At 39.4% G+C, this 22908-nt stretch overlaps 2 protein-coding genes across 4 annotated transcripts in view; one reads left to right on the top strand and one right to left on the bottom strand.

Annotated features, from left to right (window-relative positions):
* The window catches only part of HABP4 (hyaluronan binding protein 4), a 34873-nt gene extending 13558 nt beyond the window's left edge, over positions 1-21315 (top strand). For both annotated transcript variants that reach the window (XM_070375310.1, XM_014480913.2), the window contains 4 exons: positions 726-809; positions 15067-15238; positions 18923-19108; positions 21144-21315. In XM_070375310.1, coding sequence (XP_070231411.1) covers positions 726-809; positions 15067-15238; positions 18923-19108; positions 21144-21200 — 499 coding nt within the window. In that variant the 3' untranslated portion in view covers positions 21201-21315. The remainder of the gene's footprint in view (positions 1-725; positions 810-15066; positions 15239-18922; positions 19109-21143) is intronic.
* The window catches only part of CDC14B (cell division cycle 14B), a 163362-nt gene that overhangs the window by 6649 nt on the left and 133805 nt on the right, over positions 1-22908 (bottom strand). Inside the window, exon 14 of one of the 2 annotated variants that reach the window (XM_070375306.1) lies at positions 16756-16789. The exons of the other annotated variant lie outside the window; for it this stretch is intronic. Within the exon in view, the coding sequence (XP_070231407.1) occupies positions 16771-16789 (19 nt within the window). The 3' untranslated portion in view covers positions 16756-16770. Of the gene's footprint in view, positions 1-16755; positions 16790-22908 lie in introns of those variants that run through there. 2 annotated transcript variants of the gene reach the window in all.

Genomic DNA, 22908 nt, shown 5'->3' with positions numbered 1-22908 from the left:
TCTGGGTTTCATGAGAATGAAATTTCTTTTGCTAATACTTTTTTAAAAAGCAATATTCATATAGGATTAATATCAACATAAAAATTAAGATTATTATGCAGTTAAAATTCAAATTGTTTTTCATTGTGCTCTAATTTCTTTTTTTTTAATTTTTTTATTTTTTTTGTGCTCTAATTTCTAATCTGTAGATTGTATATTTAGATGTGACAGTATATAAATTAATGTTTCAAAGCCTTATTTTTCTGGTAATCTGGTAATTACACCTTTTTGTAATCCTACACATTCCTTTTTATGGAATGTTTCTACTTTCTTGCCATTTTTTAAAGTTTGATAAAGTTTGATATGATAGGCATATTCTTATCTATTTTAAGTCATTTAAGGCTTACACATTGAGAATTTTTATGGTTCCTGTTAATATTTGGAATTTCCTAGGATAATAACAGATTTGAATAGTTGTTCTGATCCTTTCCAATATGTTTTTAATTTTAGTCCATCAATAAAAACTTGTATTTATCAAATACTTTTACATTTTTGGAAATAATTTATATGGATTAGCAATTAAGAGCATTTTTTTCTCTTTTTATTTTGATGTGGGTTACTTGTATGTACATATTAATTCCTTGAGGGAAAAAGGGCATTAAAGTGTGTTTTTTTCTGTCTTGAATATAGAAGGTCATTGATGTAAACAGATTTGTTTGATTAGACTGGTTCTTGCCGCTTTGCAGTGACACGGACCCGGCTGCCCCCATGGAAGAGACCACAGTGGTGGAGGAGTCCCTGGGCCCTCTGGAGGATGAATCTCCAGCTAAGTGGGTATTTCATTCATTTTCCCCATTGGGTTGTTGGTCTTTTTCTTAAAGATTTATACGAAGTCTTCATAGAACAGGAAGCTCAGCCTTTTATCATGTCACAGAGGATTGGTCTTAATGTGTTAATGAATAATCAAACTAATTAATTCAAATCATCAGCAGCCTGTACTGTAACTAGTTTCTCTCTCTCAGTACCCCTATGTTTTGTCCTTTTATTTTCTTCTGGTCCCTCCTTCCCTGTTTTCTTCATGGAGCTTAGTTCCTTAGTCCATCTCTAGCACCCTTGCCCGTGGGGTCTATGAGTATCTTGCTAGCAGAATCCACCTCCTGGACAACTGATAGCCATCTGCCATCTCTCTACTTGCACCCACAGACTGAGTATTGCAAGTCCCTCAGCAGGCTGATGGGAACTCCTGTAAATTCCTGATCACCAAATTTTGAGATGAGCCCTCAACACTGCCCAGCAATGCCCATTTCTTGGATCACTCTTCCCCCCAACCCACTACAATGACCGGTTCAGTTCTTGTCCCCTCAAAGCCCTGACACTGCTTCCCACTTTCTCCTTCTTCTATCCTTCCGACATTCATACCTCCTCTTTTATTTTCTGAGTACAACTTTGCTTCCTATGCCACAGAGAAATTAGAAGCCATCAGATGAGAACCTCACACTCTCCTGGGCTTCTTTCCTCATGGTAAAATAGAGTCTCACCACCAACCTCTTCAGCCTTTGGTTCGTATTTCCTTCTGACTTCACTGAAATCTCAGTTAGCTCTTTCCTTTTCAGACATACTCACCTTCTTCCCGCCAAATCTGGTCTTCCAGTCAGCATTTTATATGTGCTAAGTCTCTCTTGTTTTAAGCCTCTCGTTGCCCCTACATTCTCATCCACCTTCCTTTTCGGGGTTGTGTGCACTCTTTTTTCATTTCTTCCCCTTCACTTCCTCTTCATTTCATCCTCACTTCACTCCAGGCCTGGCTCTGTCCTCACCACTCTTTTGAAACAGTCATCACATGTCTCCAGATCTAACAGATATTTCAGTCTACAACTTTCTTGATCTCTCAGAACATTTGACTTTACAAGCATCAGATCAGATCAGATCAGATCAGATCATAGCACGCCAGGCCTCCCTGTCCCTCACCAACTCCCGGAGTTCACTCAGACTCACGTCCATCGAGTCAGTGATGCCATCCAGCCATCTCATCCTCTGTCGTCCCCTTCTCCTCCTGCCCCCAATCCCTCCCAGCATCAGAGTCTTTTCCAATGAGTCAACTCTTCGCATGAGGTGGCCAAAGTACTGGAGTTTCAGCTTTAGCATCATTCCTTCCAAAGAAATCCCAGGGCTGATCTGCTTCAGAATGGACTGGTTGGATCTCCTTGCAGTCCAAGGGACTCTCAAGAGTCTTCTCCAACACCACAGCTCAAAAGCATCAATTCTTCGGCGTTCAGCCTTCTTCACAGTCCAACTCTCACATCCATACCTCAGAGATATTGTGGGTTTGATTCCAAACCACATCATTAAAGCTAATATCACAATAAAGTGAGTCACACAACAGTTTTTGGTTTCCCAGTGCATATAAAAATCATGTTTACACTATAGTGTAGTCTATTAAGTGTACAATAGCATTGTGTCTAAAAAAACCAATGTGCGTACCTTAAGTTAAAAATACTTTATTGCTAAAAGATGCCATCATTGGTGTCTTCAGTGAGTTATAACCTTTTTGCTGGTGGAGGGTCTTGCCTTGATGTTGTTGCTGGTGTTTGATGGAGGTGATGGTTGTTGAAGGTTGGGGTGACTACGCAGTTTCTTAAAATAAGACAACAATGAAGCTTGCCATATTGATTGACTCTTCATTTGAACACTTTGAGGCCATTATAGGGTTATTAGTTGGCCTAATTTCAATATTATTGTGTCTCAGGGAATAGGGAGGCACCAGGAGAGAGATGGAAAGACCAGTTAGTGGAGCAGTCAGAACCACATATAGCAGTTACTCATCATGTTCATTGTCTTATGTGGGTGCAACTGGTGGCATTCCAAGACAATTACAGTAGTGATGTCTGTGGACCTTGGGTCACAGATTACCATGACAAATATAACAGTAATGAAAAGTTGGAAATATTTCGAGAATTACCGAAGTGTGACACAGAGACATCAAGTGAGCAAATACTATTGAGAAAATAGTGCTGCTAGCCTGGGCTGCCACAGATATTTAATATGTTAAAAAGGCAGAATCTGGGAGCTCAACCCAGTGCTCTGTGACAACTTAGAGGACTGAGATGGCATGGGAGATGGGAGGGGGATTCAGGAGGGAGGGAACATATATATACCTGTGGCTGATTCATGTTGATGTATGGCAGAGGCCAACACAATATTGTAAAGCAATTATCCTCCAATTAAAAAAAAAATAGAAGGTTTAAAAAAAATAAAATTTTGTGAAAATCAAACAAAAAAGGCAGACTCTGTGAAGCACAATAAAACAAGGTATGCCTGTGTTGATTTCCACTTAACCACAACCATCAGTTCCTCCCTTGCAGGCTCAACCTTGTCTTTCTGCTCTTTTAGAATGTTGAGTTCTTCAGGGCTCTGCCTTAGACCCTCTTCTATGTGTCTGATGTCTGTTTATAATATCTCATGCACTCCTGCAGCTTGAATTGTCGTTTATCTCCTGACTCCGGAACATATACCTCTGGCTCCAGCCTTCAATATGGATTCTAGGCCCGTGTGTCCATCTTTCTCCTGAACACCTCCCCATCAGCATCCCAAATACACCTCATGCCCACCGTGGCCAGAACTGAGGTCCATAGACCCCATTTTCACTGTGTGCTTAGTCACTCAGTCGTGTTCGACTCTTTGCAACCCCATGGACTGTAGCCTGCCCGGATGCTCTGTCCATGGGGATTCTCCAAGGAAGAATACTGGAGTGGGTTGCCATGCCCTCCTCCAGGGGATCTTCCCAACTCAGGGATAGAACCCGGCTCTCCCTGCAATGCAGGAAGATTTTTTACCGTCTGTGCCACGAGGGAAGTCCCCATTCTCATTAGGTGTTTCGGTCTTTCAGAACAGCATCAGCACTTATCCAGTTGCATAAACCAGAAACCTAGGAGTCATTCTTGAGATTTCCTTCTTCTTGACCTGCTGTCTCTCCAGAATCCAATCTGTCACTCTACCCTGAGGATTTGTACCTTTTTGTATCTACCATCTCCACTCACCACCTTAGTCTCAGCTACTGCTGTCTGTTCTCTCACCAGAGCTCCTAAGGGGGCTCCCTGTATTCTCAGCTTCTATCAACCTGTTCCACACCAAAGTGGCTTTCACACTGCCATTCTGATCGGCGTGCTCCCACTAAGACCCTACCCCCAGTGGCTTCCTGTCCTTTTTCTGTCCCTTGCCTTGACCTGCGCAGTCCTGCATGGCCTGATCCCCAAAGAGCCCTCAGGTTCAACACGCCTATGCCTTTTCCACATGTTTACCACATGGCCCTTTTTCTTGTTCGCAAGCACCTTTCTCTAGCTCCTAACCATACCTGCCAAAAAGCTTTCACAAGTGCTGTTTTCTTGTTTTTCTATACTTCTCTTCTACAGCCCCGTCACCTATTTATTTAGCTCTTACTCATCCTTCCGCTGTGAAGAGGCAGGGTATCAAGTGGTTAAGAGCAGAGACTCTGGGCCAGTGTTCTGGGTTCAAATCCCAGCTCTGCCATTTACTAGTTTGGGCAAGTTATTTCATCTTTCTGTGCCTCAGTTCTTTTCATCTGTAAAATGAGAATAATAATAGCACCTACATCTGAAGGCTGTCAGAAGGGTTGGTTGGGTGTGCATGAGTTTCATGTGGGGTGGGGCCAGCTATATAAATATCTACTATTATTATTGTTACTTATTAGAAGAGTAAAGTGCTGCAATGATTGATGATTGTGAAAGCTGTTAATTTACTATTCAGAACAACTAAGAAGTGTATTTAATTAAAGAAATAGATTAATAGTCAATATGAATATTTAGACAGTGAGTTAACTAAGGAAATAGATCAACAGTGTATATGAATGTTAAGAAGTGAGTTAACTAGATACCCTCAGAAAAATTGGATCCTCTTGGAGCCAGTAAACCATTATACAAGTTCAGATAATGTAAGGCAGAATAATAGTAAATTATAGCATAATTATAATCTTTAGAATTAATTGAGGTATTCTAGCATTCATAGTGTTAGACAAAATCTTTCATTTAAATCAGTTATTCTGAAAGACAAATACTTAATGATTCTGGTGGCAGTGTCATTGTCTGCGATATCCTGGTGGAGCTAGTCAGCAAATCTCTCTCTCTCTGCTGACCACGGTGGACAGTGAACATCCATTTAGATTTGCAGGAGCTGCAGTGCACAGCAGCTGTGCTGTAGTTGCTGAGCACACTGAGAAATTCGTGTTTCTGCACTGCCTTGTCAAATTTTAAAATTATTACTACTAACATTTCTAATAATACAATTACAGTTTTTTATAGTTTCAAAATTAGGCTTGTAAATACATCTTAGGATGGAGATGCTCTAGGTCTCAGCTTTGTCTGGATATTGATCAAGCCAGAATGTATATTCAGTGAGACTCTTGGTTTCATACTTCTCGCTGTGCCCAGTTGCGTCTGAATCTTTGCACCCTGCGGACTGTAGACTTCTGCTTCTCTGCCCTTAGAATTTTTCAGGCAAGGATACTGGAGTGTAGTGCCATTTCCTATTCCAGGGGATCTTCCTGACCCAGGAATCAAACCTGCATCTCTTGGGGTCTCCTGAATTAGCAGGCAGATTCTTTACTACTGTGCTACTTAGTTGGTAAATTTAATGTACCCTCAACATATGCTCGAACCTATGACCCAGAGTACATACATTTTCCTCAAATTGGACACATTTTGTTGACAATTATATGTGTTATGACCTTCCTTCCTTCCTTCCTTGATTCATTACAGAAGTATTATATGTTTCTTGTCTTGTGGTGTGCTAATGTCCGAGGATACCTGTGACAACTAACTGTGTTTTGCTTTAAGAATAAATTGAACATTTACTGAGCATTTTTTGTATGCCAGTAACTGCTCTAAGTGCTTCTATGGTTTAACTCACTTAATCTTTTGCTGCTTGTGAAGGAGAAGGTACTGTTAATTATTCTAATGCTGAGACATATAGGTTAGACAACTTAGTTTTTGTAGGTAGTAGAGCCAGAATTTGAACCAGATCTTGTAGCACAAACATTCATATCCGACTCTTTGAGACTCTGTGGGCTGTAGCGCGCCAGGCTCCTCTGTCCGTGGAATTTTCCTGGCAGGAATACTGGTGTGGGTTGTCATTTCTTTCTCCAGGGGATCTTCCCAACCCAGAGATCAAACCTGCGTCTCTTGCATTGACAGGTGGATTCTTTACCATTGAACCACCTGAGAAGCCCTATACTGAGTGGTAGGAAAGGTTAAGAGTGCCATTTAGATGAACTTGCTATTAAGAACTGCAAATGGGAGAAGGTGGTTCTGTAAGCAGGGAAAGAGCTACCAGGATCACTGAGGATTTGCCTGTTCAGTAATATGGATCAACAACTGCCCCTTCCATCCTTAAAAATTATTAACCATGAGAAGAGAATGGTGAGGAAGCATTATTACAAAATATCTGCAATGAATTATTTTGTACTTTGTTTCCAAGCATATTGGCTTAGACAATGAAGATTATTATGTACTGAGTTTTCTTAATGCAGGACTATACCTCTTTAAAAATTTTTATAGCAAATTTATAAGGAACTCAAAGTTTATCATGAAATTCTCTTTCCTTTCATTGGAAGGAAGTAGGTGGTATTATTTACATGTTAGATTAGATCCATGTGCTCCAGTCAAGTATTCACTGAGTTAAGTTTTATGTCTAGAACCCACTTTTCCTTGATTCACATTTTCACAAATTCAGGTGAAAAGATAACTGTCTGAATGGAGGTTTTGACATCTGAATTGAAGATTTGTATGCTTTCTCTGTCCATATCTCAACTGTCTTCCATCTAAGCATTTTTTCTGCCCTCCTATTCCCTACATAGCATAGAGGCTGAATGTGGGCTTTGGAGATAGAATGACTGCATGTGAAACTTGTTAGCTATTTGTTAGCTGTATGATCTCCCTTCTTGATTTTCTTACCTGTAAAATGGAGCTGTTAATTTTATCTAACTTGTGGGATTAATTATCACAGGCAAATTAATGTAAAGCACTTTGAAGAGCATCTGGCACCCAGTAAACATGCAGTGAATGTTGCATTACCCACTTATTTCTACATAAAGGTAACTGTTGTTAAAACAGCTATTTCTTCTGTAATTTCACTCATTTAGAAATAAAATGTATTATTATCAATTTTACATATCACATTGTTCTCAAGTCATACATTTGACACCTTATGTTTATAAGCAGTTTTGATAGAAAATTCTCTCCAAAATTTTTCTGTCATAAACCAAGAGCTGTAAATATATTTGAATTATTCAAAAAAAGGATTGTTGACTTTAGACTGATAGCAGTTATGATGCTTTTATAACTGTTAGAAATACACTTGCATTAGTCCTTCCTGAAACTGAGAATTAGCTGTATCTCTTGTTGAATAGCCAGTCTTTGCTAAAATGACAGTAAAAACTGAATTCAGTGCTGATTCAAGTGGGACAATGGAATCTTCCTGTTTTGTTTGTTTGCTTAGAGTGTGTTTGTTTCTGTTTTTCCTCATTTTTGGTTCACCGGCTCTTTGTTGCTGTGCACACTTTCTCTAGTTGCAGTTAGCAGGGGCTACTCTTCACTGTTGTGCCCGGGCTTCTCATTGCAGCGGCTCCCCTGTTGTGGAGCATAGGCTCTATCCAGGTGTGCAGGCTTAGTAGTTGTGGGCACATGGGCTTAGTTGCTTCATGGAATGTGAAATCTTCCTGGACCAGGGATCAAACCTGTGTCCCCCACACTGGCAGGTAGAATCCCAACCACTGGACCACCAGAAAAGTCCTAGAATGTGTAATAAGTTTTGGTCAATAGACAGCAAGGTTAAGGAACCTATCCTTGGTAATTTTATACTGTTCCCAGCGGGCCTTGTTGAAATGGCAGGTGATAACGGGAAACGCATACAGGGCATCGGTAAGAACACCTTTGAATGAGGTGCATCTGAGTGAACAGTGTCAGGCTGATCACCTCCATGGAGGGAATCACTTGTGGCAAATGCCCTATTCTAAACTGCACTATTTGCTTTATTTTCGATGTCTTTTTTCCACTTCAGGTCTGCTTTTCTTACATGCCTCTACTTTTTTGTTCTATTTCTCTATGTTTAGACATATGTTTTTAGGCCAATTCCTTGTGGTCTTAACACAGAACCCATTCTTACTGAACTTTTTGGAATTTATTAACTTCTATTAGGTTATCTTAGTTATGAAAGAATCCTCAAATTCGTAGCATCCAGTTCCACAAATTTCTTAATTCTGTCACAAATAGGCTACAAAACCCTCACGACGCCTTAATATTTCTTTGTTTTTAGCTCCTTTTGTTAAAAGTTACAGAAAAAAATGTATTTAAATAAGAATGGTATATTGAAACTGCGAGTAAGTAGTTGAAATTAAACTGTTACGAAATCATGGTCATTCTTGTTTCATAGATTTCTCTACCCACTTCTACTGCCAGGATATGTTACATATCATCCAAAAATGTTTCAGAATAAAGAAAATAACTGGAATATTGTTATCTCATCTAAAATTTTTAAGCAATTCCTTAATCTCATTAAATATCTAGTCAGTTTCTGGGTTTCCCTGATTATCTTAAAATCTTTTCTTAAAACAATTTATTTGTTTGAATTAATATTGAAATATACATTTTAATGGGTGTGTTTTTTATATATTTTTATTAATAAAGCAACATTATTGAGGTATAATCTGAATTCGATAAACAGCACATATCTAGTATATACAGTCTTACAGGTTTCAAACAATCAAAGTAATGAGCACATCTGTCAGTCCAGAAAGTTTCTTTGTATCCCTTTGTAATCCCTCCCTCCTGCCTCTTCCGCTTAGGCAACCAGTGACCTACATTTTTGTCATTAAACATTAGTTTGCAATTGCTATAATTTTATATAAATGGAATCATACAGCGTGTATTCTTTTTGTATTCTTTTTTCGTCTATATTATTTACTAAGCATGCATATTTTAAGATGCATCCAGGTTGTTAAATGTGTCAACAGTTTCTTCCTATTTATTGCTGAGTGATAATCCACTTTACAGATAGACCAATATTTGCTTAACTATCTACCTGATGATGATCATTTAGATTACTTAGTTTTTGCTATTATAAATAAAGCTGCTATAAACATTTTTGTGTGTCTTTCTGTGGATATACATTCTCATGTATATCTCTTTGATTTCAATGATCCAATGATGGTTTAGTAGCATATTGTTTAGCTGCCACGTGTTTGTGTTTTTTAGAGTTTTTTTCTTGTAGTTCATTTCTAATCTCATATCATTGTGATCAGAAAAGATGCTTAATATGGTTTCTATTTTCCTCAATTTACCAAGGCTCACCTTGTGGCCCAGCATGTGGTCAATCCTGGAGAAGGTTCCACGTGCACTTGAGAAGAAGGTGTAGTCTTGCTGCTTTTGGATGAGATGCTCTATAAATATCAATTAAGTCAAACTTATCTAAAGTGAAGAACTGGCTTTTAGTTTCACTGACCTTTGCGATTGTTTTCTTTGTCTCTGTTTCATGTATTTCTGCTTTGATATTTACAGTTTCTTCTGCTGACTCTAGGTTGGGCTTGGTTCTTCTTTCTCTAGTTTTAGGTGCACGGTTAAGTTGTTTAGTCGAGAGTTTTCTTGTTTCTTGACCATTCTTGTTTGGACCATTGAGCTTTCATTTTCATTTGTAAGTATTTTTTAAAAATCTTCTCTTTGATTTCTTCAGTAATCCATTGGTTATTTAGTAGCATATTGTTTAGCTGCCATATGTTTCTGTTTTTTATAGTTTTTTCTTGTAGTTTATTTCTAATCTCATAGCATTATGATCAGAAAAATTGGTTGATACGGTTTCAATTTTCTTAAATTTATCAAGGCCATCTTGTTCCCCAGCATATGGTCAGTCCTGTAGAATGTTCCATGTGCACTTGTGTAACCTGCTATTTGGGGTAGAATGCTTTATAAATTGGAGAAGGCAATGGCACCCCACTCCAGTACCCTTGCCTGGAAAATCCCATGGATGGAGGAGCCTGATAGGCTGCAGTCCATGGGGTCACTGGGAGTCGGGCATGACTGAGCGACTTCACTTTCACTTTTCACTTTCATGCATTGGAGAAGGAAATGGCAACCCACTCCAGTGTTCTTGCCTGGAGAATCCCAGGGACGGGGGAGCCTGGTGGGTTGCCGTCTGTGGGGTTGCACAGAGTCAGACACGACTGAAGCGACTTAGCAGCAGCAGCAGCAGCGGCAGCTTTATAAATATCAATTAAGTCCATCTGGTCTAATGTGTCATTTAAGGCCTGTGTTTCCTTATTAATTTTCCATCTGGATGATCTGTCCGTTGATGAAAGTGGGGTGTTAAAGTCCCCCACTATTATTGTAGTTTTTAAAAAATGATTGTATTATTGTCAGTTTCTCCTTTTATGGTTGTTAGTATTTGCCTTACGTATTAAAGTGTTCCTATGTTTTTGGGTGCATATATAATTAGAATTATTATATCTTCTTGGATTGTTCCTTTGATCATTATGTAGTAGTCCTTCTCCTTTGTCTCTTGTAACAAGTCTTTGTTTTAAAGTCCATTTTGTCTGATATGAGTATTGGTACTCCAGCTTTCTTTTGATTTCCATCTGTGTGGAATACCTTCTCCCATCCTCTTACCTTTAGTCCGTAAGTGTCCCCATGTCTGAGGTGGATCTCCTATAGACAGCATATATATGGTCTTGTTTTGGAATCTACCCAACCAGTCTATGTCTTTTGGTTGGTGCATTTCATGTATTTGTATTTTGATTAATCAATAATTGCATTAGTTATCAATATGTATGTTCCTATTACCATTTAAAAAATTGTTTTGAGTATGTTTTTTTAGGTCTTTTTCTTCTGTTGTGTTTCCTACATAGAGAAGTTCCTTTAGCATTTGTTATGAAGCTGGTTTGGTGGTGCTGAATTCTCTTAAGTTTTGCTTGTTGAAAAGACTTTTTATTTCTCTGTCAAATTTGAATGAGAGCCTCACTGTGGAGAGTATTCTTGTTTGTAGGTTCTTCTCTTCATCACTTTAAATATTTCGTGCCAGTCCCTTCTAGTTTGCAGAGTTTGTGTTCTCTCTTGCAGAGAAATCAGCCAATAACCTTATGGGAGTTCCCTTGTGTGTTATGTTATTTATCGTTTTTCCCTTGTTGCTTTTAGTATTTTGTCTCTAATTTTTGTCAATTTGATTACTGTGTGTCTCAGTGTGTTCCTTCTTGGGTTTATCCTTCCTGGGACTCTTTGTGCTTCCTGGACATGGTTGACTATTTCCTTTTCCATGTTGGGTAAGTTTTTAAATAATATTTCTTCAAATATTTTCTTGGGCCCTTTCTCTCTTCTCCTCCTGGGACCCCTATAATGCAAATGTTGGTGCATTTAATGTTGTCCCAGAGGTCTCTTGGACTGTCTTCATTTCTTCTCATTCTTTTTTCTACATTTTGTTCCACAGCAGTGATTTTCACCATTCTGTCTTATAGGTCACTATCCATTTTTCTGTCTCAGTTATCCTGTTACTGATTCCTTCCAGTGTATTAATTCATCTCTGTTCATTTGTTCTTTAATTCTTCTGGGTGTTTGTTAAATATTTCTTGCATCTTCTCCATTTCCCACCTCTGCCCCCGAGATCCTGGATCATCTTCAGTATCATTATTCTGAATTCTTTTTCTGGAAGGTTGCCTATCTTCACCTTTATTTAGCTTTTTTTTTTCCTGAGGTTTTATCTTGTTCCTTCATCTGGGACATAACCCTCTGCCTTTTAATTTTTGTTTAACTTTCTGTGATTGTGGTTTTCATTTTGAAGGCTGCAGGATTGTAATTCTTCTCTCTATAAGTTAATTTTTAACAACTGTACTTTAACAGCCAAATCACAAAATTCCTGAAAAAAATATTGGCTGTTATTACTTAGTGCAAGCCAAATCCAGCATGGCATTATAGAGTAGTAGAACATGTTTCTCTGTTATTCATATTTTTTAAAAATTTTCTTAATACTAATAGTGAGAGGCAGAGGTTTGATCAAATTCAGGTTCAACTTTTTGGTAAGATTGTTGCAAAGTTTATGAAAGGCTGCTGCTTATCATTTCCTTTATCCATTGATTTATTAGGGCTGCAAATTAGTGATAGTCTAATTCTATCATTCTTTACTTAAGTAGCTGGGATGATCTATAAAGAAAAACTTATCTAGAACTAGTTGATTACAGTGAGGTATAAGTTTGTTAAGGAAATGAAGGATAATAAAAGAAATATTTTACTTTTACTCATTTTTAGAAAGAGTTGGCTCCCTCATATCTTTCAAAGGTGCCAGTGACTTTTTTTAAGTGTCGTTATGAACTTAGAGATTTAAACATATCTGATATGTTTTAGTCCACTGAGATTTTATGCTTATTGGTACTTAAACTGATCCATTTTTTGACTGAAGGGGGCCTCTTCAAGTTGATCCTTGATCCTTTTGAGACACATTCAGTAATCTTTAATAGCTTGCTTGCTTTCTGGCAAGACATGTTTATGACTCATCATCTGTAGTTCACACCTTATACTGAGTCATTTTTCCAGGGAGCCAGAGTCCTTTAATAGAATATGGTATTTAGAATTATATAGTATCACTTACACGTGGAATCTAAAATATGATACCAGTGAACTTATCTATGAAACAGAAACAGACTCACAGACATAGAGAACAGACTTGTGGTTGCCAAGGGGGAGTGGATGTTGGGGAAGAGTAGATGGGATGGAGTTTGGAATTAGTAGATACAAACTATTTTACATAGAATGGATAAATAACGAGGTTCTACTATATAGCACAGAGAATTCAATATCCTGTGATAAAGCATAATGGAAAAGAATATGAAGAAGAATGTATAACTATATATAACTGAATCACTTTACTGTTCATTGTAAATTTACTTTATGTACTTCCATAAAATAAACTTAAAAGATAGAATATGGTATTTAGAAACCATAATCTAGGCACTGGGGTTACTTACTACTACTAGATTCTTAACTGTTTCTAGTACATTTAAGTGGATGAGCTGAGAAATACACATATACACAACATTTTTAAGATAAAATATGTTATGAGTTTATTCATTATTTTCATTTGAAATTTAGGAGTACAAGATTTTAGCTAAACTTTCTTACATTTGTTTTTCTTTTTCTTCCATGCTGAAAATCCCAGTTGTCAGTAACATTGTACTGTCATTTGCTACACACATGACAAATATTCATAACATTACCAACACTATCTTCAGTAACATGATTATTAAAAAGTTATATATAGAGATGAAAAATCAAGTTTATATTTCAAGGCACTCCAAATAGCTCTTTTCTGATTCTTTTTATTGCCAGTGTGATAAACTAGGCTAATTTGATTAATCTTGCTTCCAAATTTTAGATATTGAATTTAAATCTGGTTTATAATTATACAAAATATTTACATGTTTCCAAAATACAATCTGTTAAGACATGATATTTTCCAGTTAGCGTATATCCCTGTTCTTTCCCTGGTGTATATTATGATTTTATTTTTAAAATCTGTATATATATATATATATTTGTATGTTGTATTCCTTAGGTGAATGGAAGCATATATTCTACCTTACTGTTTTATCAGTATATCCTGGAGGTGCCCCATAGTAATATATGTATTTCTGATTCTTTTTTAGCTGCTTAGAATTTATAATTTTTCCACGAAGATCTTCTCCAGATGATTTTGGGTCATTTCCAGTATTTGAGATTACAAAATTTAGTGTCTTTTTATATTTTTGCCAGTGTATATTTGGGCTATGTTTTTATTTTAAATATTTATTTACTTGGCTGTGCTGGGTTGCAGTTGCTGCACACCAGATCTTTCATCTTCATCACAGCACGTGAACTCTCAGTTGCAGCATGTGGGATCTAGTTTCCTGACCAGGGATTGAACCCCAGGCCACTTGCATAGGCAGCATGGAGCCTTATCCTCTGGACCACCAGGGAAGTTGCTGGGATATATTTTCATATTAGTATTTTTCCAACATCTCATTGTGAAAATTTGCAAACACACCTATTCCTACCACCTAAACTGATATAGAATCTACGTATTGTGAAATGTGCAAAAATACGTGCACATTCATTGTTTTGACATTTGCACTGTTTTTAGTTGTGTCATTTACTTATATTGAGTTGTAAGAGTCCTTTTTGTATTCTAGATCTAAGTCCCTTATCAGATAAATGGTTTGCAAATATTTTCTCCCATTCTGTGAGTTATCCTTTCACTTTCTTGATGGTGTCCTTTTACAGCATGAAAGTTTTGAGTTTTGGTGATGTCCAGTTTATCTACTTTTTCTTTTGATGCTTCTGCTTTCAGTGTTGTATCTAAGAAGCCATTGCCTAATCCAAGGTTTATGCCTATATTTTCTTTGAAGAGTTTTATACTTTTAGCTCCTATACTTATGGTATGGGGTAGAAGTTCAACTTAATTCAAAGGAGAAAGAACTTTTCAACAACGGTTGCTGGGAAAATTTAATATCCACATGTAAAATAATGGTCTTTGGCACCCTGGTCAAAAAAATTAATTGCTCATAAATATGAAGGCTTATTTCTAGATGTTAAATTTTGTTTCATTGTTCTATATGTCTGTCTTTTTTAAGAATTCATGAATTTAAGGAGGATATTTACAAAAGAATGCATTTGTGACTCACTGTTTATAACCTCTGTTCATGGTTCTCTATATATGTTTTGTCTCAATAGCTTCTCCCATTTGTTTCTACAATTATCTCATTTTGTATGTAATGCCATATGGGAAGGGAATGCTTGGTAGTGAGTGTAATATTAATGTCACTGGAATGGTTATATTCCCATTTTTCAAAGACTGCTTTGAACACAGGGAGTATCTTCAGTTGGGAGTGATGGCATAAAATTATGAAAATAAGGAAGCTATGGTTCAAAGATTTTCTTACCTTATTTAAATCTGAGATGGAGTTCTGTGAAAGTACATTAAACTAATGGGTGTGACTTCCTCTTTCATAAAATAGACATTTCAGACCCATCAAAAATTATTCTTTATGATTATACTTCTTTATAGAGTTCCTGAGTTGGAGGTAGAAGAAGAAACTCAAGTTCAAGAGATGACCCTAGATGAGTGGAAAAATCTTCAAGAACAGACCAGACCAAAGCCTGAATTTAACATCCGGAAACCTGAGTCTACTGTCCCTTCCAAAGCAGTGGTGATACACAAGTCTAAATATAGAGATGATGTAAGCATGATGTTTTATGTCTAGAGGTAATCTTCACTGTTACCTTATTGAAAATGAAATGGAACATTAGTAGTTGACATTCTAGTTTCAACCTTATAGTAATCAGACGTGTCTGTTTCAACCTAAGAGTCACCATGCATGCCTAATTTTACTATATTTTTATTAACTGAAAAAAATCAACCCATTAATACTTGATCCAAAGCAGTTATAGTGAGCACATTTTCTGCTCACTTCAGAACTGTGTGAAGACTATGCTTACACTGTTGTGTTTTAGTTACATTTCAATTTTGTGTCCAAAGAGAGATCCAGAATGTTTCCCTGAATGATGCCATTTCATAGGATAACAACTAGGCATTTTCGTGATTAGATTACCTTCAGTTATGATTCTTTTTTTTAATTCAAGTAGAGTTGATTTACAATATTTTTATAGTTTCAGGTGTGCAAAAAAGTGATTCAGTGTTATTTTTCACAGTTCTAATTCTTAATAAGAGTGTAACTGAAACTAGTTGATCACTTTAAACCAGTCGGAGTTGGGTGAATCCTTTCTGGTGATATTGCAGTAGCTTTGCTCCCTCTGCAGAAATTCACCAGAGGACCCTGGAAGCCCCTCCCCCATGACAGGCACTGTTAGCATGGCCAGCTATCCACTTGGGATTGCTAACACATTCTTAAGATCTGATTTTACATGGTTTGTGTTCACCTATTTGTTGGCGGCTTCAGCTTTGAAAATATTTTCCAGCATATATTGATAAGGATGGTCAGAGAGTTATTTAATCACATTCTATTCGAATTCCTAAACTTAAGGGAGGGTACACTGAAGCATTGTAATTTTAAAATTTAGAGTTAGTATCATTCAGTCACAGCTATTTATCTTGATACCAGTCTCTGTGTCAGTGGTGGTGGTGAACACTCTTCCTCTCTGCTTGATGTTATTCATTGATTTTCCATTTGAAAATCAGGAGTTTTATACTATGTAGTTTTGTCTGTGTTCCCATTTACATTTTGGTTAGTTATATTCTTTTTATGAATAGTTTCTCTAGGGGATCATTTATGATACTGGATTCCTTCCTACCTCCTCTTTCCGTCAGTCCGAACTCCAGGAGTCTATGTTTTGAGCTGTTTCTCTAGAAAAGGCTTTTTGTACACATACGAGGCCAGAGCCTTATTCTCTCAGAAAGCTCTATGAGGTCTTTTTACAAGTCTATCAGCAAGTTGGGTTGGGTTTTTTTTTTCCCTATCCACTTTCTTCTTTTGTAAATAAAGCTTTGCCTAAAACAATTGTGCTGTCAGGATTTGAAATGTGCAGCTGACATGTTAAGTAAAAATAGAAACTGTTCTTCTTAATCCACACCAGATTCATCTTCCCTGGCTTCTGAGAGAGGTCTCCTGGAATCTTTGAAGCAACTGGGTTAGCTGAGTCATTGAGCTTGGTCTCAGTAAGGCACACATCTTTGGTACTTATTAATCTTACAGCATTGATGATTTCAGCCAGGAGTTGTTCTTAAAGAGACAGAAGCCAAATCTTGGTGTCACTACTTTGTTCTGGATACCCTGAAGAGAACAAAAGCACTAGAATAATACCTCTTGTTTCCTTGGAGCTCTGTTCTTGCCAAAGTTAAGACCTAACAGTAGCCTATGAATAGAGCAGGCCCTTAAAGCACTTTGGCCTGACAATTTGCTTACTCAACTTCCATCGCAAGCTGTGCCTTCTTACTGGGAAGTCTGCTATATCTCTTCTGAGGTGCCTTGACAGCCAGCTGTTTTCTAAATCAGGAAGTAGTTTATTATTTTGCCACTTACATTTTTTTGTGTTTGTCTTGTTACCAGAGTGCAAGTGTTCCTGAATTGTTCTTTCCTTCATCTTTTTAGCTTCAAGAGTACATCTGCCTAAGGACACAAATGTTAAACATGAAGCCTGGAATAAACATATGGCCAAAAGGGAAACACGTGCTCTGGGAAATTTGATTCCATTTGCTGGACAAGCAAATGGATGTTTAACCACATAACACTTTGGAGATCCTCATCCACAATCATTGGCCTATTTTCTGCGGGTTTATATTTCTTTGTAGGTTTATATGTTACTTCCAAGTGAGAGCTTTTGTTTCATTCATTGTTAGGAATTGAAACCAAATCAAATTTGAAGGTTTATTGATACAGTTTTAACAAGAGACAGAACTAATTTGACCTCTTGATTCATGTCTGACTCTTGTGACCCCATGGATGGGGGTTCCCCTGTCCATGAGATTCTCCCTGCAAGAATACTGGAGTGGGTTGCCATTTCCTTCTGCAGGGTATTTTCCCAACCTAGAAATTGAACCCAGGTCTCCTGAATTGCAGGCAGGTTCTTTACCAACTGAGCTACTACAAGGGAAGCCCCATACAATAAAATGTATATTCTCAAAGAATTTTAACTAAGGCGGTTTTTAAAAAGCAGCCTGAGTTCTTTATTCAGCCTTAGTACCAACCCTTAGATAATCATACTGCTGTGTTACTCTTTCCATATATTTTGAGTCTAAATTATTTACTGTAAATCATCCAATTTTTAACATATGGTATTTGTACAGTCAGCACCCATGTTGAGAGCAGTTTCTCCATCAAGTTCTTTTCTAGGAAGGTGAATTTTCCTTATTTATCAAAGTAGCATTGGTGAACAAAAGGCAGGAACTAAAACTTTTCAATCTCAGCAAAATACACTTAGATATGCAACATTTATAGGATTTCTGTTAGTCATGTTAAATCTTACATCTTAACCTACTAAACTGATAGATATTTGGTCTGACTTGAAGTAAGTTCAAAAATGCTTGAATTAAGACTATGAGACTGCTATGTATAAAGTACATAACTATTAAGAACCTACTATATAGTTTAGGTGGAGAAGGCAATGGCACCCCACTCCAGTACTCTTGCCTGGAAAATCCCGTGGACAGAGGAGCCTGGTAGGCTGCAGTCCATGAGGTCGCTAAGAGTCGGGCACAACTGAGCAACTTCACTTTCACTTTTCACTTTCATGCATTGGAGAAGGAAATGGCAACCCACTCCAGTGTTCTTGCCTGGAGAATCCCAGGGATGGGGGAGCCTGGTAGGCTGCCGTCTATGGGGTTGCACAGATTCGGACACGACTGAAGCGACAGCAGCAACAGCAGTAGCAGCATAGAGTTTAGGGAACTCTGTTCAATACTCTGTGATGATCTGTATGGTGATAGAATCTTAAAAGAGTGGATTTATGCATTTATATAGCCAACTTGGGTTTTCCTGGTGGCTCAGCAGTAAAGAATCCACCTGCAGTGCAGGAGACACAGGTTTGATCCCTGGGTCAGGAAGATCCCCTGGAGAAGGACATGGCAACCCACTACAGTATTCTTGCCTGGAGAATCCCATGGACGGAGGAGCCTGGTGGGCTACAGTTCATTGGGTTGGAATCAGACACGAGTTAGTGACTGAACAGCAGCAATAGCTGACTGACTTTGTTGTTACAGCAGAAACTAATCCAGCACTGTAAATCAGCTACTCCAATTAAATTAAAAAAGAAGGCCTGTCAGTATGAGAACGTGTGGCTGCAAAATGTGCAAAACCCACGCAGCTGGAAGCAGAGCAGCCACATCATCTTCCCCTGCTCAGCCCAGTGAGTGTCCATGGAGATGGCCGTGTGTATGTTCTGTGTTTGATGCTGTAACTGTGTTTCAGATGGTAAAGGATGACTATGAAGATGATGCCCATGTTTTCCGGAAAGCGGCCAATGACATCACATCCCAGCTGGAGATTAATTTTGGTAACCTCCCTCGTCCTGGGCGTGGAGCCAGAGGTGGCACACGGGGAGGCCGGGGAAGGATCAGAAGGGCAGAAAACTATGGACCCAGAGCAGAAGTGGTGGTAAGTGTGTATATTCTAAATCCTGGGTGGTTTTCTGAAGTGAGAGGATGAAGATGCCCTGGGCCTACATAGTTTAATTTTGGAGGATCATCAAGTTCTTCCTGATCTAGATAGAGGACGTTCTTTCTCCTCTGTCTAGTGTGGGTCTCATGTTAGAGTGTTTGGAATGGTCATCAGCATGATGGGCATCAGTTGGATACAGACCATTGTGTAGCCCTGGCCTCCAGGGTCTCCAGGGAAGTCTGTCTGCTATGAGTGTACACTCAGCTGGAGAAGAATTCACACATGTGCATCAGGTGAGGTCCCCAGGCTTGGTATTGAATCAGATCAGCTGACAGTTGCTTACTACGTGTAAGCAACGCTGTGCCCTGATGCTTTCAGAGTAGACAGAATCCTTCCAACAGCTTCAAGGCAACCTTTTCACGTCAAACCATTCTTTGCCACTCTTCAGCCAACGCTGCCCTACTTCTGGGACACACAACCTTGTTCCTTGCTCCATGGGGCCTTTCTGCCTGCTGGCCTTCCTCCCACCCCTTTGCCTGTTTACCTAGGATAGATCCTCTAATCTCCCTTCATCAGAGGAGGCTTCCAGGCCAGGTCAGAGTCCTTCCTTTCTTTGAAGCACCATCTGCACGTTTAATTGTACTATCGCCGGCACAGTTGTTGGCCAGCGTCTGCTGTCTCCAGAAGACAGACTGGTTTCCCCAATGCCTAGTGTAATATGAGCTGTACTAGACGCTTCATCAGTGTTTTATGAATAAATATACCAAGACCTGGTTAGTGGGAATCGGGCACAAGGTTTGGCGGCCAGCAGAGGCACCAGTGCTGTCCCTGTGAAAATGGAGCAGCCCCTTCTTTGTGGCTGATCCTGGAAATGTTCCTTTTGCTGCCGATTCCCTTATTCCAGGGAGCAACCCCTGGGAGGAGTCTAACTTGTTATACTTCAGCAAGAACGAAAACAAGTGTTTTTTCTGGGTAAATCTGAGGCCAGCTTGGAAAAAGGATCAATTCTGGAATAGAAAATACACGCCTGCCCCTTTCCGATAGCAGCCCTGCCGCTGTGGTGCAGTGTGGCTGTCTGTGCGAGGGGCCCTGCCACCCACCGGGCTCTTCCAGCTCTGCCCCACCCTCAGGCCCCACCCCTTCACAGCTGCATTGTGTCAGAATCCTGTTCTTTTTGCTCATTTGTTGTGGTTATCTCCAGAAGTTTCTCTTTTAGAAGACATCACTTAACTGTAATGTGTGCATGGCCACCAAGTTGCACTGGACGCCCTGACGGTGGGCCTCTGTTCCCAGGCCACCTGTTACTGATGTGACCAGTATGCTCCTCCTGCAGGAGCTCTATGAGCTCCTGAGGGTAGGACTGTCTTTAATCATCCTTGTATCTCCATGTAGCAAATGTTCTGTCATGTTTATTGGATGAAGGAGGGGCTAGATAAAGGGTCCAGGTGGTGCTAATGGTAAAGAACCCACCTGCCAATGCAGGATACGTGAGACACGGGTTCGATCCCTGAGTCAGGAACATTCCCTGGAGGAAGGCATGACAATCCACTCTAGTATTCTTGCCTGGAGAATCCCATGGACAAAGGAGCCTGTTGGGCTATAGTCCGTAGGGGTGCAAAGAGTCAGATACAACTGAAGTGACTTAGCACACATGCACGCAAGGTGCAAATAAAGGCTCACAGTAAGGATTTGTGGGAGTGAGGGCTGGGGCAGGGCGTGGGCGAGGCAGGGTGGCAGGCACTGCCAGCCATTCTGCAGTGGGGACAGAGCGGGTCAGAGGAGGGAGAAGCATGCTTCTGGGCCCCCCTCTGCAGGGTCTGTGCAGAACTTGGCTGCAGCTCAGAGCAGGGCCTCGCATAGAGAGCCCCTGCCACTCCTCTCTTCCCACTGGGCCTCCCTCCCTCAGTGTGGGGCCGCTTACCCCTACTCGGTTAGCTCCTCCCTGAGAGAGTAGGTACTGTGTTTCACACACTTCTGCACCCAGGTGGGAATGGGTGAACTGACAGTTGGTTTCAAAACTTCTCTTTTTCAGATACAAGATGTTGCTCCAAACCCGGATGACCCTGAAGACTTCCCTGCTCTGGCTTGAGACAGCCCAATTTCCCTGGCAACTTAAACAGCACTGGCGTACCTATGAAGAGACTTTCCTTGCTGTGGGGAAGAGAGTCCGACTCTAAGAACAATAGATGTTGCTTTTTCCCGTATAGTTTGAGCTCATTGCACTCTTTTTGGTCTGGGTGGTTTGTGGGAACAGGGATTTCTCCAGACACCTAAAGAGCAGCAGTTCTGGCTGGGGGTTAGTCTGGCACTTTCCCAGGAAGGTAGATAATGGTGATTATTTTTTTATTTAATGAATTCCAAATGTAGTTCAGAAATAATGTTTAAAACTTGTACATAGAAATTGTATGGAATCCTCCACAAAAGCATGGAGAGTAAAGCAAGTTGTAAAATAGAATCTATTGAGACTACTTAGTAAGTTGTATAGATACCGGAAGGCTGTGTCCTTCAGTATTAGAGGAATTACATATAACTCTGCTATTAATTTAAAGCAGTCACAGCCTAGTTTTCAGAGACCAAGAAATTAAAATAGTTATATTTACCATTTACTTGTAAATGTTATATTCTCCTGGAATTTTTTTGGTTTTTTATTTAACCAATAATTTTAAATAGCTATTGTGCACTCAAAGGTTGCCACTCTGGCAGAGAATTAGGGCAAGTATTGGGGTTTTTCATGGTGATTTAAACTACCTCGTGGTTTCTGTGTGTATGTAACACACACATACACACATGCTTAGCATAAATGTGCATATTTAGTGTTTGGGTGGTTTTTAGGATGTGTATTAAGTATATGATCTTTAAAATCATGTTATTTAACCCACCAATCAAATGAAAAGGGGTCCAGGGAAAAGAGGGTTGCAGATTGTCTCCCTCAAAGCTAGTGTCAGAATTCAACACCTGTGTTCAAAGGCTGTCTGTCCCTGTCCTGGGCAAGACTTGTAAATAATACTGAACACCCATAAGCAGTTTTTCTCTCTCGGCCCTGCACCAGTTCGAGTTCCTCTTTCTTGCCTTTGGAGCATGTTAGGGTTAGGGGTTTCCTTGGAGGTTCAAGAAAACCCCACTCATCAGCAGGGCTGAGACTGGGAGGCCCATGGCGGTTCAGCTAGCTGCCTGTGGGTCGTGCCGCGATGGTGGCTGGGGTGGAGGCAGCTGTTAACAGCCCCGGAAGCTGGGGCGACACTCTTCCCATTTTACTGAAGAAACTGGGTAACAGTCACAAACTTGTTACACAGTTGATATGTTTATGTTGGAATCTGAACCTTGGTCTCAGGATTTGTGCTTTTTTTTGCCTTGCTATACTGTCCAAGATGGCAGTTCTGAACTTGAACCCAAGTGTAAATAAAGGTTGGTATTCCCTCCTAACTTTGTGTATAGAGAGTTGAATCCTTTTAGTGACACCCAGGTCAAGCAGGAAGAACATGGGGAAAGACCACAGTGGAGTCATTTCACATTTTGTTGAATAATCAGAGCTGAACCCTTAGTCACATTAAGCCACTGTGGTTGACAGCCTACTTTTGGATTCTTGTTATTAATCGGAGTATTAAGGTCATCATTTTCTTCTCCCTCCCCAGAAAAAGACGGTGAACGTCAGTACCTAATCTGAGTTAAGAAGTCTTTTGAGAGTAAATGTCATGTTCAGCCGTGAGCTGGTGCAGTGTGTCACTACTCAGCAGGCTTGAGCTGTCACATTAAGTCATTCTGCCTTGCCTTGGCTTTGAAGATTGGCAAAACAGAGA

Source organism: Bos mutus, chromosome 8 (genome assembly GCF_027580195.1).
Source record: "Bos mutus isolate GX-2022 chromosome 8, NWIPB_WYAK_1.1, whole genome shotgun sequence".
Classification (NCBI taxonomy): domain Eukaryota; kingdom Metazoa; phylum Chordata; class Mammalia; order Artiodactyla; family Bovidae; genus Bos; species Bos mutus.
The sequence above is the reverse complement of the archived record's forward strand: the minus strand, read 5'-3'. Positions and strand labels throughout refer to the sequence as shown.